The sequence below is a fragment of the Fusarium phalaenopsidis genome (genome assembly GCF_050370095.1).
Source record: "Fusarium phalaenopsidis strain FUZ10S chromosome Unknown contig_32286, whole genome shotgun sequence".
Classification (NCBI taxonomy): domain Eukaryota; kingdom Fungi; phylum Ascomycota; class Sordariomycetes; order Hypocreales; family Nectriaceae; genus Fusarium; species Fusarium phalaenopsidis.
In genome coordinates this window covers 2,155,728-2,172,877 of record NW_028145413.1, presented here as the reverse complement: position 1 = coordinate 2,172,877, position 17,150 = coordinate 2,155,728, and the positions used below count along the sequence as shown (strand labels likewise).

At 54.3% G+C, this 17,150-nt stretch overlaps 7 protein-coding genes across 7 annotated transcripts; 3 read left to right on the top strand and 4 right to left on the bottom strand.

Annotated features, from left to right (window-relative positions):
• Positions 1-560: 560 nt before the first annotated feature.
• LRP88_03003 (uncharacterized protein) lies at positions 561-4,064 on the top strand (the record flags this gene model as incomplete). Its single annotated transcript, XM_083239633.1, has 2 exons — positions 561-3,259; positions 3,311-4,064. 2 exons carry the CDS (start codon positions 561-563, stop codon positions 4,062-4,064), a joined length of 3,453 nt encoding a protein of 1,150 aa, XP_083104763.1.
• A 1,928-nt stretch (positions 4,065-5,992) lies between these two features.
• Positions 5,993-7,043, bottom strand: LRP88_03002 (RNA polymerase III-inhibiting protein MAF1; the record flags this gene model as incomplete). The annotated part of the gene is made up of 2 exons (XM_083239632.1): positions 5,993-6,982; positions 7,038-7,043. The coding sequence occupies 2 exons, from the start codon at positions 7,041-7,043 to the stop codon at positions 5,993-5,995; spliced, it is 996 nt and encodes a 331-aa protein (XP_083104762.1).
• A 2,021-nt stretch (positions 7,044-9,064) lies between these two features.
• LRP88_03001 (clathrin adaptor complex small chain-domain-containing protein) lies at positions 9,065-9,811 on the bottom strand (the record flags this gene model as incomplete). Its single annotated transcript, XM_083239631.1, has 5 exons — positions 9,065-9,094; positions 9,211-9,485; positions 9,537-9,654; positions 9,707-9,740; positions 9,801-9,811. 5 exons carry the CDS (start codon positions 9,809-9,811, stop codon positions 9,065-9,067), a joined length of 468 nt encoding a protein of 155 aa, XP_083104761.1.
• A 1,300-nt stretch (positions 9,812-11,111) lies between these two features.
• LRP88_03000 (uncharacterized protein) lies at positions 11,112-12,105 on the top strand (the record flags this gene model as incomplete). The annotated part of the gene is made up of 2 exons (XM_083239630.1): positions 11,112-11,137; positions 11,193-12,105. The coding sequence occupies 2 exons, from the start codon at positions 11,112-11,114 to the stop codon at positions 12,103-12,105; spliced, it is 939 nt and encodes a 312-aa protein (XP_083104760.1).
• Positions 12,106-12,309: 204 nt separating this feature from the next.
• On the bottom strand, positions 12,310-13,101 carry LRP88_02999 (serine/threonine protein kinase BUD32; the record flags this gene model as incomplete). Its single annotated transcript, XM_083239629.1, has 1 exon — positions 12,310-13,101. One exon carries the CDS (start codon positions 13,099-13,101, stop codon positions 12,310-12,312), a length of 792 nt encoding a protein of 263 aa, XP_083104759.1.
• A 1,354-nt stretch (positions 13,102-14,455) lies between these two features.
• LRP88_02998 (uncharacterized protein) lies at positions 14,456-15,196 on the top strand (the record flags this gene model as incomplete). The annotated part of the gene is made up of 1 exon (XM_083239628.1): positions 14,456-15,196. The coding sequence occupies one exon, from the start codon at positions 14,456-14,458 to the stop codon at positions 15,194-15,196; it is 741 nt and encodes a 246-aa protein (XP_083104758.1).
• Positions 15,197-15,605: 409 nt separating this feature from the next.
• LRP88_02997 (AhpD-like protein) lies at positions 15,606-16,363 on the bottom strand (the record flags this gene model as incomplete). Its single annotated transcript, XM_083239627.1, has 3 exons — positions 15,606-15,649; positions 15,759-15,831; positions 15,884-16,363. 3 exons carry the CDS (start codon positions 16,361-16,363, stop codon positions 15,606-15,608), a joined length of 597 nt encoding a protein of 198 aa, XP_083104757.1.
• Positions 16,364-17,150: the final 787 nt, after the last annotated feature.

The following is a 17,150-nucleotide window of genomic DNA, read 5'->3' as shown; positions in this document are numbered from 1 at the left end:
CATCCCCCAGCTCTCCCCGTCCCCCAGTCCCCCCCGTCTCCGCTCGCTGCAGCTGCTGCCAATTCTCCGGACTCAAACTCTGCTGGGAGACCCCGAATGCTCACGAGGCAAACATAGGCATAGGCATTAGAGTCGGCCAATCCGTCCCCCCTTTGCTAGAGAGATCCATCATCGTCGTTGTTGAGGACGGCCGACTCGGGACGACCGAGTCAGCACACCACGGGGCAGCCTTCGACTCTTCGCCTCCCTTGGCAGTCTTGCCGATCATCGATCCACAAACCGCAACGTTCCTCCGCGACCGCAGCTACCGACCAGATCGACGACCTAGACGTAGCCGAGAACCACCACGACCGAAGAGACTGTGGGTGTTGAGACGAGGACGCGAGACGAGCTTCATCGAAGCTTCCACTCCCCAGGAAAAGGTCGTCGTCTGCCTCCTACCTTGAAGCACGAATTCTCGTACCCGCCCTGTCCGCGCCTTCGACCGACCGATCTGAACGACACAACGATGCCGCGCCGTCGTGCTCGGCCCTCGATCTCTTCTCTCTAGCCTGCCTAACATGAGGATCGCTATTCGCGAGCAGCTCGCAGCCCTCGTCGTCTTTGCTGTTCTCGTCGGTCTCGCTGTTGTCTCTATCCCTACCTGGATCTATGTCAACCGTTTCGTCGTCGATGTTGAGCGCGAGGGCCTGACACTTACGGCCTCGCTCAAGGCCTCGCGCATTTCCGCAGAGCTGAACCTCGTCCAGACTAGCTGCATCACCATCGCCTCTCGCATCCTCCTCCAGGATGCCCTCATTGACTTTTACGACACTGGCCGTCGGGACTGGAATGCCGCCCAGGAGGATCTCCAGAGTGCTCTCGCCGTCAGCGCGTCTACGGGGTTGTTGCAGATAAGGTTGTACTCGAGGAATCAGACGGGTGCTTCGCAAGGTGGTCTGCTCAATGTCACGTCTCCTGTGGTCCCCAGGATCGTCTTGCCCTACAGGGACTCGTCTGGCAATGAGGTCCTCCTTGGTGATGATGGTCCGGGCTATCCCCCGAGCCTCTACCCCAACATCACTTACGTCGATCTCGGCCACCCAAATACCATCAGGAACAATACCACAGCTGTGTCTGCAGAGGCCTTCAAGGACGTGCGCATCTACCGCGATGGGGGCTTGCTACTGGGCCCGCTCGTTCTCAATGAGACGACGTCTCTCCTGTCCGTATCGGTACCCATTCGAGCCAACAACGATACCTTCATACTCGGTTACATGACCGTCGTCACACTGGCCAAGTCCCTCACCCTCGTACAAGAGTCTCGTGAAGGGTTAGGGAAAACAGGCTCGGTCCTGCTCATAGGACCTACCGATCGCTCAAATCGCTTCAATTCGTCGTTCCCTGCGAGCAACGCAACCTACCTCCCTAACCCAGAAGAGTTTGGCAACCTCATGGTCAAATTCATCCTCCCTCCCAAGACGCCCGAGGGCTATAGCGACCGCCATAGCGTTTACCAGTTTAACAAGGAGTACGACAACAGGGCATTCCCTGTTAAGAAATACCCAGCCGCCTTTGACTCGTTTGCTAAGCGGTACAATTCCGTTAACAACGCCAGCGCCATAATCAACACCCACAACGAACAGGGCGTCCCGGTCGCTGTTGGATTTGCGCGTACCCAGACCCCCCTGGTCAACTGGACTGTCATTGTTGAGAAGGCCAAGTGGGAAGCTTACAAGCCAATCGATACGCTGCGAAACATTCTCCTCGGCACTGTGTTCGGAACAGTCGGCTTCATCGTCATTCTAGTCGTCCCATGCGCTCACCTCAGCGTCCTGCCGATCCGGAAGCTCAAGGCCGCCACCGAGAAATCAGTCAACCCCCCTGGGTACGAGGAGTCCTTCATTGACTCTGAATATGAGGATGACGAGGAGCTGCCGAGTTCGGGCGGAATATCTCAGAGATCGAAGAAGAGGGGTTTCTGGTCCAAATTGAAGCGGCGGCTCCAGGGGAAGCGCACCAAACCGAGCTCCAATCGAGATGTTGCGCGTCGGATGTTCAAGATTCCTGGCAAGGTGGACGACCGGAAACACTTCATCACCGATGAGCTCACCGAACTGACACGGACATTTAACGACATGAGCGACGAGCTGGTGAAGCAGTATCTCTCACTTGAAGTCAAGGTAGCTGAGCGCACGAGGGAGCTCGAAGAGAGCAAAAAGGCGGCCGAGGCTGCCAACGAGAGCAAGACGCTCTTCATCGCCAACATCTCGCACGAGCTCAAGACCCCTCTCAACGGAATTCTTGGCATGTGTGCCGTCTGCATGGAAGAGAACGACATTGTCAGGATTAAGCAATCCCTGAAGACCCTCTACAAGTCGGGCGATCTGCTGCTGCATCTTCTCGAGGATCTCCTGAGCTTCTCCAAGAACCAGATAGGCCAGCAACTTAGCCTCGAGCTGAGAGAGTTCAGTCTGGCCGAGATCCGGTCACAGATCCTCACCATTTTTGACAAGCAGGTGCGAGAAGGAAAGATCAACTTTTCGGTCGAGTTCCTTAGTTCCGATAATGTCGAAATTGGTACGAGCCCGGATCGAGCCGGCGGGGAGACCAAGTTGCCAGCACTGGGACCTCAAGGCACGGGACGGCTCAAGGATATGTGGCTATGGGGCGACCAGCACCGAATACTTCAAGTCATCATCAACTTGGTGAGCAACAGCTTGAAGTTCACTCCCCACAATGGCAGCGTCTCGGTACGCATCAAGTGTCTCGGAGAAGCTGAAGTAATTGCCGAGAACGAGAGCCGCACATCATCGCTCTCAAGGAACTCGCGAAACAACTCGCGAACTGGACGCACTCGTCATCGTGGAGCGACCAGCCCGACACATTCTAGCAGCTCTGGTCGAAAGGACTCGGGGCAGCGCTTCAACGGCACCGGAACCGCACTATCCATCAACCCCATGGACCCCAAGGCGACTCCCCATGTGCAAGTCCGTGAGCGGTCTCCCACGCCTCCACCACCAGGAGCAAAGGCCTACATATTCCAGTTTGAAGTCCAGGATACAGGCCCCGGTATTCCCGAGCACATGCAACAAAAGGTATTTGAGCCGTTTGTTCAAGGAGATCTTGGCCTGAGCAAAAAGTTTGGCGGAACTGGCCTTGGATTGAGTATCTGCCATCAACTAGCTGGCCTCATGGGAGGATCGATAACGTTACGGAGCACCATGGGCGTTGGCACGACATTCACGATGGAGATTCCTCTTAAATACGTCAAGAACAGGTAGGTCCTCTTGGGCAGGTCTTGATGGGCGTGACTAACTGTTGAACCTAGGACTCCTAGCACTGCCTCGAGCAGCGTGAAATCTCGGCCAACAAGTGTTGATGCTACTGCCGATATGGAGCCACCGCGCAATCCCAACCCTCCGAAGCCCGCAACCGATACCAAGTCGTCCAGCGTCCTGAACCCTCAACCCCGACTGGTCGGTCTAAGCCAACCATACTTTGCTGCTGACCCTCCTGCTCCGAGGAGCACGACGCAAAAGATGGCTGAAATCGATCGAGCACTGGCCAATAAGAATGGTCAAGGAAAGCTGCGTGTCCTGGTCGCCGACGACAACTCGACCAACATTGAGGTCGTCAGCCGGATGCTCAAGCTCGAGGATGTCTACGACGTGACCATTGCCAAGGACGGCCAAGAAGCTTACGAGCTGGTGAAGGCGACCATGGAGAGGAACGAGGCGTTTGATGTCATCTTTATGGACGTCCAGATGCCCAACCTCGACGGTCTACAGAGTACCCGTCTTATCCGCGAGATGGGATACACTTCCCCTATCGTTGCGTTGACGGCCTTCTCCGAGGAGAGTAACGTCAAGGAGTGCATTGACTCTGGCATGGACGAGTTCCTCGCCAAGCCGATCCGACGGCCGGCTCTCAAGCAGGTCCTCAAGAAGTTTGCGACAATTCCGGAGGAGCCGGAGAATGAGAAGCACTCCCCTTCAGTCAAGCCGTCAACACGAACGAACGGGAATGCAGTCCAACCACACACTGAGGGACAGAATGGTACTCTCAAGGAAAAGGAGGGCTGAACTCCACCTCACACATATCATATACCAGAGTCTTTATCAAAGAACAGTCGCGAACAGGCCGCGACATGACAAATGAGCAACCTGCCATACTACTACAACACTTACATGTCCCACATTAGAGGACCTCGCACTGCATATACAGTCAACAACCCCTATCTCTGCCACCTACATCTAGAGACCTTACAAGGGGGCGACTGACATGGATTGGGGGATCAGGTCAGCAACACAGCCTTTGCTCCCCCTTCCTACTACCACTACCACCAGTACTACTACTACCAACTTGCATATCCTACCTCCTCATTCCAAGCTACAACAAAAGTTTCAAGCGGGAGGAAACCTCGTCTTTGGCGTTTGGTCGTCTTGTGTTTCTTGATTTGTTATTCTCTTGCAGGAGGGCGCGGGACAGGTGATAAAACAAAAAGCCCCTCGGGTGTTACGGGTTCGGTTCATTCTGGTTATGCCATCTTCTTTCTTCTCCCTTCACATCGCGGGTCTTTTGGTCCTTTTTTCCCACTCTTACAAGTCTTTACTACTACTTTGCTCTTGCTTCTCTTTCGCTTCTCTGGCCATTTGACACTCACACACAACACGAACGATGGGACCCGCGCGTATAGGTACATATGTCTTGTCATTGTTTTCTTTTTCTGCGACTGCGATACAGAGGCATGGTTGCCCTGAGGGGGGGATGGGTAGAAGATGAAGAGTGGGATTTGAGGGCGCAGAATTGAAAGAGAGATGAAGGGAAGGGATCAAGAGAAGAGGGTGGAAAGGAGCGTCTATATATATTCATGTAACTATATGTATGCGCATAATACTGAGATGAAGGATGAACAACTATTCAACGCTTTGCTTTCTTGACTTTTGATACACACTTGGGTCTATGATCCCCTGCGCCTTTGATAGATGATGCCTTAGTCTCTGGATATCAAATATATGACCTCGAACATTTTAGACTAACCTCTTCTATCTTCTTTACTTTAAACCCACAAGGCTTAGGTTAGAGAGTGAACATTTTAGACTTGGCCTCTTCTGTCCTCTTTACTTGAAGCCTACAAGGCTTAGGTTAGAGATAGGCGTCAAGGATACGAGTCGATCGTGTCACAATATTGAGTTGGAAGCGTTAGAACTTGAAATGGAGTGAATTTTTTGAGTCCATCCCCGTGTCAGAGCAAAGCATCAACCAGCCTGACCCCCTTACTCGACCCTGCCCATCAAGGGTCCCGTCCCTGCCTGTTTCATTGACTTCATCACTTTCATTTCACCCGCTCTCCCCTCACCGCGGGGCGCGTTTCCCAGACCAGAGAACTCCATCCTGTAGGAGCCTCCCATGATAACCCACCCACCCACACACATCCATTCCATGCATAGCCATCCCGGGTCGTGAACCAAAAAGATACAGACAGTCGAATCGAAACGAGAAGAAGAACCGGTAAGAACACAGCTGAGAAGAGAGAAAGAAACAATAGCCACAGACAAGTCAACAACACGGACGAAGGAGAATTAATAAAAGGAAAAAGAAAACACGCCAGAGACCAGAGCAACCAATAAAAGCACACATGTACCGCCGCGCGTTTGAAAGCGAGCACCCGAAAACGCCTCGTGTCGCGGAATCCCAGCCGCTCTCACCGACCAGAAGCCTGCCCAGGCGCCACGCCTTCATACATAGGAAATCAACATGTCCAAGGAAACAAAAACAAGTTGGGACGCAATCAAGGTCCGTGAACAGAGAAGTGGAGCAGGAAAATCGTGTACTGTTTGGCCTTCTCCGTGTCGTGTCGCGTCGGTTCGCAACCGGATGACCGTTGTTGAGATTAAGACGGCGTTTGGTGTTGAAATGTGGAAAAAGAAAGCAATCCAATGCGAATGTGGCCAGTAAAAGCCGCCCAGCTCAAGAGCTACAGCGCAACAGCCGTGTCGATGGAGCTGGCCTAAATCTCCATCCGGCCGGCGATGTCTTCACTCATGAACCTCTCGTTGCTTCTGTCGAGCATGTCCATATCGTCAATGTCGTCGTCAAACTCGTCATCTGAGTAGGCAACAAGATCGCCATCTTCCCCTCTGTTCCAGAACAGTCCATCGTCCATGTCATCGTCGTCTTCCGTATATGGCACCAGTTCAGCATCTCGATCACCAAGCCAGTAGTTGGCACGCTTCTGCGCACCGGCCGACTCGAGCTCTTGTCGGTTGCTGTGATTTCTTGCCAGGTTTGTAGGCCGGAGTGTCGGGCTGTGGGATGAGATGACAGGTACTACGCGCACGTAGAGGTATGCCACGCGCTTCAGGGATCGGTTGAAGAAGAAGTAGTGGGCGGCCCAGATGGCGCTCTCGTCCTCCTCAAACGGGTCGGTGTCGGGGTGATAACTGAAGATTGTACACTCGTTAAGGTGCATTTCCTTGTCGATCAATGACCAGCATTGGGGACCCCAGTTGGAACTTGTGTCGCTACCGAGAGAGGAGCCGAGTGACTTGGGCTCAAAGTTTGGCCTCACGTTTTGAAGAATTGAATCGAGGTTGACCATGACTCGGCGCAGGTTTCGCTCGCGCTTAAAGTCGTTGGGCCGAAGAACGTGGGAGAAATCGTAATGGGGATGACTGGCGTTTAGCGTCGCGATCAGGTACGCAAATGTCCGACGGCTTGAAAGTTCTGATAGAGGACCAAAGGCGCTCGAGTGTGAAAATAGTTGCATGCTCGGTGAGGTGGCCAACATCTGCGCACGCTCTGGTGGTGATAGGCTAGCGCCGAGCTTGAGGAGGGCTTCATGTTGCGAGTTGAGATCCTTATCGATATTCTTGTAGAGCTTCTTGTCGGATCCTGTTGACTTTGTCGTGTAAAGATCGCAACCGCCAGTAACGTTGCAGTCGGGGGTGTTGAAGTTGAGGGCGCCCGTCACCGCTTCGAAGTCTTGCACTGGTAGATACTGAAGTTCACATGTCAGCATGACACGAAGAGTCGCGAATGTCGGGATCGCTTACCTTCATATTGATGGAGGAGGAGCTATCTGGCTCCGATGTCGCGATAGAGATGCCGTGGTGTCGCTTTGCGTTGCTATGCGATGATTGTCGTGATGCGAGAGCGCGGTCGGGGGGGAACCAATTGCGTCAGCGTGGAGTAGCGGGCCACGGGGCGGCAGGAGACAGATGTCGCGATGCGGAAGGTGCAAATGGGGCGCAGAGGTGGAGGTGGAGATGGAGTCGGTGTCGAAGTCGGAATCGGAGTCGCGAAGTGTGGGATTGAAGTCGATCGCAAAAGGCGACAAGGGCGACGATGGTAACGGTTGGTGTTTGGGGGAGGAAGGGATGGGAATGGCTTGGCTGGATGGAAGTCGGGGTAGATAGATGATCGCCGGAGCCTGCTGCGGTTCGGAAGTATGAGGGAGGGGCGCGGTCGGTCGGCGTAGTAAAGAGACCCCGTGAATCAAGACCGGAGATAAAGAGACCAGCGGTTGGGTGGGGGTTAATGCTGTAGGTCAATTCACCGGTAGTTGCGGCGATTGCAATGGTCAGGTAGAGAGATAAGCGACCAAGATGGTGAAGCTGTCGAATGAGTACGTAAGTGTGTAAGCTGCAAGATGAATGGAATGCAACAAGAGGGAAGGAAAAGGAAGAGGGGCGGCAATGGCAATTGAAGTTGCGTGGATGGAAGGGAATGACCGGCTGCGGGACTGATGGATTGGATGCTTTTGTCTGAGGTCAGCGGGTTCACGCAGGCAAGACAGCTTGTGAACCAATATGGACGGCTTTGTGATCTGATGGTCGCGGCCACCCGGCCACGGGATCGCAGCAGCGGATGAGCCACGCTGGCACCCGCACCCGCAGCAGCAACAGCTCTCCTGGAGCTTTGCCGGTCCCGGCCATCGACACCGATGGGAGCTGGAGCCAAAGAGGGAATTCCGGGGACTGCGCCAGCTTGTCCCGTCGGTATTCGGGTCAAGCAAGCCAAGCCGGCGGAGCCCTCCCCCTGTCAGCCCATCTCATGCCTCATCTCGTGGCTCTCATGAGACCAGGGGTCCCGTCCCAAGAGGTCCAAATCCCTGATCTTGACCAATTGCCCAGCTCTACTTCCAATCCAATCGATTTGCCCATGCTCGCAGCTGGCAATCTGTAAGCTCAACAGAACACTTGTTCCGCAATCGCTAAGTTTAGGGCACCACAAATAGGGGGGCTCCTTTGGCGCGACATGGCAGCGAATCGGGCCCTGCTCTGAAACCACGGGCCGCTGTCGAGCGCCATCATGCCTCAGCTGGAGCATTCCAGGCGCACTAGATGAAGCTTTCAGTCATGGTCCAATGTCAGTTTGCAAGTAAAAAAGGCAAAAAAATGAGGTCAATCGTTTCTCTTGATTCTGGTTGCGAGGCGTCCCGACGGGGTGATGCGATTGAGCTCGCGCTCGGGTTTGTCGAGCGCCCAAGGGACACCAACGTGTCAAACTGGGACATGCCGAGTGGCATACGGCGTGTGAACTCGGTGCATCCATTGAATGCCGTCACTCTTCGCCATCCGAGGATCCGCTGTCCTTGAGTCGAATCTCTGCATGATCCCTCCGCAATGGGTCGACGTCAGATTGCCGTCCCTTGCGCCGTCAACCGCATCTTCCGCGCGGCGGACGCCTTCGCCCTTGGGCCTCATCTCTTGATATGAAAGAAGGTGGTTTTCCACCGTCAAAGATCTACAAAACAAGACCGTATCGGCCTAGGACTCCCCAAACACCGCCAGCGCCGGTTCCCACGATGCAAATAAACATGCGTGTCCTCTCTCCCCATTGAAGAGATGCTCAGCCGCCTGAGACTTGCCCCATTACACAAACCCCGCATCCTTGAGTGATTTCAATATTTCTTCTTCGACCTGTTGATCCAAAGTTAATCCGAGATCAACTAACGCGTTGTATTTCTTCGTATGAAACCGTATCATAGGGGACATCGCTCGATCGGTCTGGGGATTCGTAACGCAAGTCGAGTCGAGTTGGTGCCAGGCAGCTATTAAACGTCGTCGCCGAGGATGGTCTACATGATCTTTGTAACTTCGTCCTCAACCTTGTTGACATTCCGGCGTTAGCTGTCATCTGGCGATGCTTTTGCTGGGTGCAGGTTGCCGGGCCATCACGAGACTTCACTAGTCGCCAAGCTGGATATCACCCCTGATTACTCACCTCCATGTCCTCAAGAGAGTCTTGCTGGCCGATGCAGCGGAGTACGTTCTTCTTGCTGCTCTCCTGCAGCTCGCCGGCGAGGAGGAGTTCATCGAGGATGTAGTACGCCTTGGTGAAGGAGAAGATGATATCGAGCTCGCAAACGTTGCCGTAGTACTTGTCCATCTGCTCGACGTATCGGTGGATGATTTCGAGGGTGATCAACTCATTGTCCTCCGAGGAGCATCCCGCAATGAAGAAGAGCGAGGCATATCGGCGGTAGACGATCTTGGTGTCTGTTGCTGTCAGCATAGGCCGGCATCAAGATAGGAGCTAAGGGGGCTGACCCTTGTACTCCAGAAAGTTGCACATCCGCGTCCTACGGGCGAGCACGAGCTGGGACACGTCCTTGACGATCTTGGCCTTATCCTTGGGGGAGAGTGTTGTGAACCACTTGGCAAGGCGCTGGAGGCACTAGTCAGTGACGACATGTCTTGATGGGAGCTGGCAGACGGACCACTTTGCCCTGACGGGACAGGAGAATGAGGTATCTGGGGGGTTAACTCTAGGTCAGCGGCCGGGAACGGGCGAGCAGCTATGGAGGAGCATACTGGATCGCCATCGTGATGTTGGTTTCACGCTGCCGAGCCTGCTTTGAATCGTGCAGGAGGGAGCGAGGGAGATGTTTGGGGAGATGCGAGTTGATGGAGATAATTCTGGCTTCAAGGTGGACACGGAAGCAATTTGGCGGGTTGGTGACGAGTCGGGCCTCAGGCGGGCAGCCCAGTCATAGTGGTCCAGGCTCCAGCCAATGCGCCAGACTGATCCCCGCTGCGAGTCAGTGGGCAGCCAGGTGGCTTCAGTGGTTACAGCAAGTGACGGGCGATCAATTAGCGGCCGCTTACAGCGAGTCCACAGTAGGCCTGTCACCTGGGTCAAGGAAAAAACGATACACCAGTACAAGTATGTTAGCTTATTACTCTCTTAAGATGGTCAATAGAGTATACTAAGGGTAGATAAAAAGCACTCTAAAGTTTTCCTTTTATTATGATATCTTGATTAGTTTTATTATATTTTATGTAAATTTATTTATTATGATTGAGAGGACTCAAGTGATCCTTTGAGGAGCTCTGGCGTCTTATTTATTTCTTGACCGGCGTGCCTGTCTACCTAGGTACCTACCCAGCTTCCATCGATCCATCTGGTGTGGACGATCTCAGACAAGAACAGCCATGATTCAACGGCTCAAGACATGGATCAAGTCTTGCCTGGGCAAAACACTCCAAACCCCGCGTCAGTGATGGAGCCATGAACATCCGGATCGCGAGATTCCAAAGGTCGTCATCGTATTGCCCATCCCCGTCCTCAAGCACGCGACTATGCGCTCCCTCCCTCTGATGTCAGTCGCGATGGAGGTCCTTGGCCGTTCAGGAATCAACCTTCTCCCACCATCTCCCACCTCTTCATCACATCTCATCCTCGTCCATCATTCGACTCCCCTGCAACCGTGACAAACGCAAAACCTCCACGCTTATCATACTGCGCACCGCTGTGATTCCAAAGCTCCCGTCTGCGTCTACGGCCAGGCAATATTACTAATCCCACCTCCGCTCTCCCCCACGTTTCCCTGGGGACTTAATGGTCTCGAAAAGCCCGCTTCCGAGCAATCGGAGTGTGGGCAGCTGGGAGGAGCTAGCAAGTTTCGTTGTCTAGCCCAGGGCGCGCAGAGTTGATAAAGACGGGACTATCTGAGCCTGCCGCTGGCGTCTCCGAGTTTAAGCCTTGAAGACGCCGACGCCGAAATTTTTCCTCCCATTCTTCAAACCTTGGCTCAGCCTTTCTCTACTTTAGCTGTTGATATTTCTTTCTTCTTTGATCATTTGATACCTGTCTATTCTCTATTTTACTCTCATATACCCATCATGACGAAACTCATTCTCTCTACGGCGTTTGTACTCCCTGATTCCTGTGAGGCGCTTTCGTGCTGACAAACCCCTCTTTAGCAATGTCATGTCGGCAGGCCCTTCGGTGATTCGCAAGCCCGGAAACAACAGATCCAACCTCGAACTCGTCAATTCCCTTCGCGACAACTTCGCTGAGGCTCGGCGCGACTATGCGACACATGCTCCTGGCACCAACGGCTTCACGAACGGTGATGCGCCCAACGGCAAGGCGACGGCTGTCGAGCTCTGGACGGAGCGGCAGGGCAGTGCGCTCTACGTTCCCCGCATCAATTGGCACGCCGCCGGGTTGCGGGAGGAGTCGAGTCAGTATGAGATCACCGTGAAACTGTTCCTCTTGCCCGGGACGCCTGTCGCCGAGCGGGAGCAATACGCCAAGGAGGCCTTGGACTTGGTCCGGAGGGAGCTCGGTATTCAGACCATCGATCTGCTAATAGTTTCCTTCCCCGGCATGTCGTTCGAGGGCAATTGCGAGTGGGAAGCGGACAAGGCCAACGCTAATCAGGGCAATCTGGAGGAGGAGCTTGCGACTTGGAAGGTATTCGAGGGTTTGCACAAGCAGGGTCTTGTCAAGCGACTGGCTGTGTCCGAGTTCGGCAGCGAAAAACTAGGCGCCTTCATCAAGCGCGCCACCATTCGGCCCGTCATTGACCAGATCAACCTGCGCAACTGCTGCGATGTCCCCCCGCCGCTCAAGAAGCTGGCTGAGGAGGAGGGTGTCGAGTTGCATGTCCATACCGACTGCACTGATATTCTCCCCCACGGAACTCTGCGCGAGCTCCTCGGCCACGGCCCTCGAGGCGCTGGCCTGCTCGCCGATCCCGCCCACAACGGAACCGGGCTGGCTGGGGAGATCGTTCCTGAATGGGTCGTGCGTTACACAGCATTTGTTCAGGATCGAGGCGTCATCGAGAACAAGGGCTATTTTGCCGGAGCGGAACTGGTGGAGCCCTAATTCCGCAACTCTGCAACCGTTGAGGAGTGGGATGATGATGATGATGATAGGGAAGAGGTGTTTCCGAGCATATCTGACAGCACGATATCGGGCTGTGGATGGATTTCGTCCTTTGGTTTTTGCAAAACAGCGAGCATCAGACACACGGAGTTTAGACACTATGACAGGGAAATTGGCCGAGACGGCTTTTCTGTTTTTCTTTGGTTATCCCAGCATGCTTCTTTTGCGACCTCTCATCCGCACATCTTCTAGCTTCTTGAGTACGATCTTGGCCTGCTTGAAGGTTTGGCCATATGCATCGAGCAGCTCTGAGAAGATACACTCGGCACGGGGGTGCGTACTACCAAATGCCCTCTCTAGCACGTAGAGATCTACCGCTCGGTCTTCATCTGATACACTCCCACTTGCAAGACCGAGGTCGATGATGACTAGCTCACCATCGAGGGGACTCTGGTTCTTTGGATCGGTAGGAGGCGCCAACATCATGTTACTGGTGGTCAAGTCCCCGTGGACGATTCCAACCTTGTGCATATTGCCAATAGCAGTGCCGATGCGTCGCATCAGGCTCTTCAACTCGGCGTCATCCTCGATGCCCTCTGTGCGATTTCCAAGGCGCTCGTTGATGCTCTTGCGAACGGGCCCTCCATGTATCCATTCCAACATCAACCACCCAGCAGCCTCGTCGACAGCGTAGACGGCGGGCACGCGGACGCCATCGCGACGGCACTTTGCGAGGATGCGGGCCTCTGACAGGATCCGGTGTCGCGTGAGGCGCTGATCGAGAGTCGGGTGCCGCCAGGGCTTGGGAGGGCGGTACTTGAGGGCGCAGGGGATGTCGGGTAGCAGGTAGGTGCTCTTGTAGAGGCGGCCCTCGGCGCCTTGTGTGATGAGGGTTGGCGGGGTCGACGCGGGGTATTCGAGGATCTTGGGGAGGGGAAATTGATGCGCCTGCTGCGCCGCGGGGTCGGTGGCCGGCGCCATCGCTGTGGCCGTCATAGCTGCTGGAGTCGGCTGAGCTGAGCTGTGTGTTGATGATAGAATAAAATTCAAGGATTAGATCAGTCAGTGGGGAAAGATCTAGCGATTATGACGAGCTGCAAGACGAGCGCAGGTACGGGGCGGTCATGAAGTCAGTTGAAGACGCAGACAAAAAGGTTGATTGGCACCATGCATCGGACGGACACGCGCAGTCAGCAGCGGGCCGATGAAGGGACGGCAACGGCTAGGAACATTTTTTGGCGGGCACGAGAGAGAAACGTGACTGGCGGGTTCTTTGCACTAACAACCAGCCCGTGGTCAAATCACGTTTATTTCTACCAAGCTTGACGCCATCGACGTCTTGCTGCCCCTCAAGGTTTTGACAACACATGGGATTTTTCATGTCCAGAGATGCCTTCACTCGCTCATGTAATAACAGCCCCGAATGCACTCAGCGTCCATCGAAACCCTAGGATTGATCCACTGCGCCTCTCCAAACCCTAAGTCCAGGCCGAGGCGCATTTACAAGTCCCCTGAATAGCCGAGACACTACTGGAAGAGGCCTGGTAATAGTGCCGCTGGAAGAATCCCTCACGACCAACCGATGCCGGAATCAACTGCACAAGTCCACCCGGGACGCTGCCAATGCAATCGAGAACCCGCTAGACGGTTCGGCATCGCAGCATTAGCGCTGTGGGAGGGGGCGACTCCAGGGGCAAACAGCTTACGGCGCATCCTCTTTAACCACCACCCTCTTTAACCGTGAGTAATACAGTCTTTGTCAGGGTACGTACGAGAAACACCAACAGTCAGCATCACCATATCCTGACCGTTTCTTCTCGGATCTCGTATGCCCGGCACTCCCGCTCGCCACAACGGCTCTCTGCCGCGTCCGAGGCGAATGGCTGAGGGGCCGCCGTCAAACTAAATCAGTCACACACAACGCCATCCGCGCATCCCACATCCACCTGCCATGTGATGGGTTTCCCTGCCCTGGGTCGTAATGGATCTTTTAGCTGCAGCTACAGGGGCCCTTCTCCATTCCCAGCCATCCGCGCCAAGTGGCCGAACACGGCCGCTCCAGAACAAATCTGGCAGTTCGGCCTGTCCTGGCTACTGGACGGCGGACGGCGCTGCTTGAAGCCCCGGAGGCTAGAGCAGAGCGCACACACAAACTGCTTTCGCGCTTGTGCTGCCCCCCGTCGTCATTCACTCACTCACCCCTCTGTGCCCAGTTATCTTGTGCGCCGTCGATCCAGCCTCTCTCTCCTCTCCCTTTTCCCTCCCCTCAAAGAGAGAGACACCCCAAGGACCATGCGCGATAGCCTCACCCAACACCCTGACTTGCCATCCAGACGCTTCGCGCTCAACCATGGCAGAGTCCGACCTGCTCCAGTGGACCACCGTCCTCATTCTGACCGCTCTTTTACTTGCCGCCATCGTCCTCGCCCAGATCGTCTCCGTTTATACAGCCTACCAAGTGGCGCCGCAGGAGATCGCAACTTTCGTTGACACGGCCGACTTTTCCTCCCAGGAGAATGAGTCGTATGATCGCGACGTCTCCAAGGTGCAGCGTCTAGATGAGAAGCTACGCTTGACCCAACTCCTAAGGGAGATACAGAGGACGTGCGACGATTTGCGCGAGGACCTCAATGGCATGTTGCTCGAGGAGGACGCCACCCAGATGAGGACCGTCGCCAGGTTGCTCTGGGCGTCGAAGCGATCGAGGCTGGAGGGTCGTGTCCGGAGGCTTGACATGTTGCGCATGCGCTTTCTTGTTGTGTACATGGGTGTCGTCGCATTCAACACAAACACTACCAGCCATACTGAGAAACCACAACCATCTGCGCCCAGGGACCTCGAGAAGTCGCCCGTCTTCAAGACACCACCTCGTCCAGCTCTTCCCAAAGGCCTGATGGAGGGAATCATCAACCGTCCCCCCCTCCGCAGTCTGACCACGCAGGCACTCGTCGGCCACCAGGAGCACACTTCCAAACCCCATCGCAAAGGATGGGCAGGCGTTGTCGAGGAGCTTCAGACGTCTCCCAGGATGCAGCAGCGCCACGCCTCGATCGAGCGCGCAATGTCAAGGTCCTACTCAAAGTCGCCATGACCTGCTAGCATCGGTTTGGTCATCAAGACTTCCCCTGGTTTTCCTTGCGTATTGGCACACGGTTACAGCGACACGACATAAACTTTCTCACAGGTTGCCCATTGTATGCGACGGACAGAGCGCGGGCATGGCACGGCGTTTTCTGGTGCGGCCACCTTGGCCACCAAACATTTTTCACGATACAGCATGATCCGATACAGTACAGCACAGCATCGGCATTCTAGATCTTCTACAGGCATGGGGAGGCGCGGGTTATGAGCGATGATTAATGATGCGTTGGTCTGGCAAAGGTTGGAGGGCATTGAGGAGTTTGGTTTGTTTTCACTTCACTTCGCATAGATGGGACGATACCCCTTTTTTTCTTTTCCAAGGCCTTAAGTCTTGGTACATCTTGCTTTGTGCTTTTTTGCTATTGACTTTGATAGCATACCCCTATCATGTTTCGTTGCCGTTCTTGGGAGATATGGAGGATACAGCAGCCCCCCATCAATGACCAGAGACAGCTTCGGGGCCGGTGCCGTTTCTTTCCCCGACTATAACGTTGTTAGTCTTAGCTTTAGACGGATCTGATTTATGAGTTTTGACTTGCCATCGAGAGCCACCAAGAAACGGCTCACACAGTTGTAGCAAGCCACCTGGGTTTTGGGTTAGCTCAGACTCAATTTACTACGCTGGGCTCTATCTTACCGTTGCTGTGATCTCGACAATCTCCTGCTCATTAAAGAACTTCTTCAGGTGGTCAAACGTCTCGTCCTTGACGTGCACATTCCTCGTCATCTCATCTGTGTAGAGCAACACGGCCCATTGCTTCTCTGACAACTCGGCTGGACGCTCACCGAGCGTGTCCTGCTTGATGGCCTCGAGTCCCGCCTCAGAGACGCCGCCCTTGACAGCCAGCGGGGCGTGGTGCTTCCACTCATACCAGGCCTTGTTGCAGACGGCAACGCGCGAGATGGCGAGTTCGCGTAGGTCGTCGCTCAGCGAGGTCTTTGTACGGACGGCGCCGAGGAACGAGTTCCATCCATCAGCCACAGGCGGAGAATGAAGGAGCGCAAGGTCCAAAGACTGAAGAGGACGGGGGTTTCGTCGCTCCTCGATGCGCTTCACAATGGCAGCTTCTTCATCGTTCTTGGTCGGGGGAGGGGTGGGTACGTAAGGGATTCTCATGATGCCGATTTGGTGTTAGTTGACTCTGTGTGTCAATTGAGGATATCGTATGCGCAAGAGGTGCTAGATATATGAGGATTGAAGCAAGGGGATACTGTAAATAATATACAAGATGAGAGATAAACCCGACAGATGTCGAGACCCGAAAGCCGCTTCTTGGTTATATGTTCTCCCGGATGCGCGGGGTCGGTTTAGAATCGCAACTCCCGTCTCCACTTCCCGAAAGCGGCGCCGAGAGGCGGAGGTTTATCACGGCATCTGGACGGTTGCCAAGATGGGCTTGGAAAATGCATTTAAATGTGTGTTGAATAGAGTGCTGCTGGTAGAGCTAGGCCAGCTCTAGGTTTAATTACTTTACAGCGAATTGGCATTCAGGAATTTCGAGAGGAAGATGGGCATTCACTCCCTAGCCCAACATTCTCAAGGTGTTGATTGAAATGCCCATCTCCTGCACCATGGGGAAACGAGCATTTTGTTACTTTGCGGATTGTCCATTGAATAAGAGGCACAATAAAAGCTGACCTTTAAATATGCTAAGCTTTTTAGAACCACGTGCCGTTTGCTGCCAGGAGCGCTGAGGCAGTAATTGTTGCACTGCTATATCCCGAGTCTCGAGATTCTTTGTTGCTCCGTCAACTCTCCCCTCAACATCCACACCCAATTTCACCAACCGTTCAGCATTGAAGCGTCAAGATCCAACCAAGCAATCGTATTTTGCAAAAACTTGAGAAGCGATCCATCAAACCACATCGGATCATTTGACTTGAGCTATCCCAGTCTCACAGCG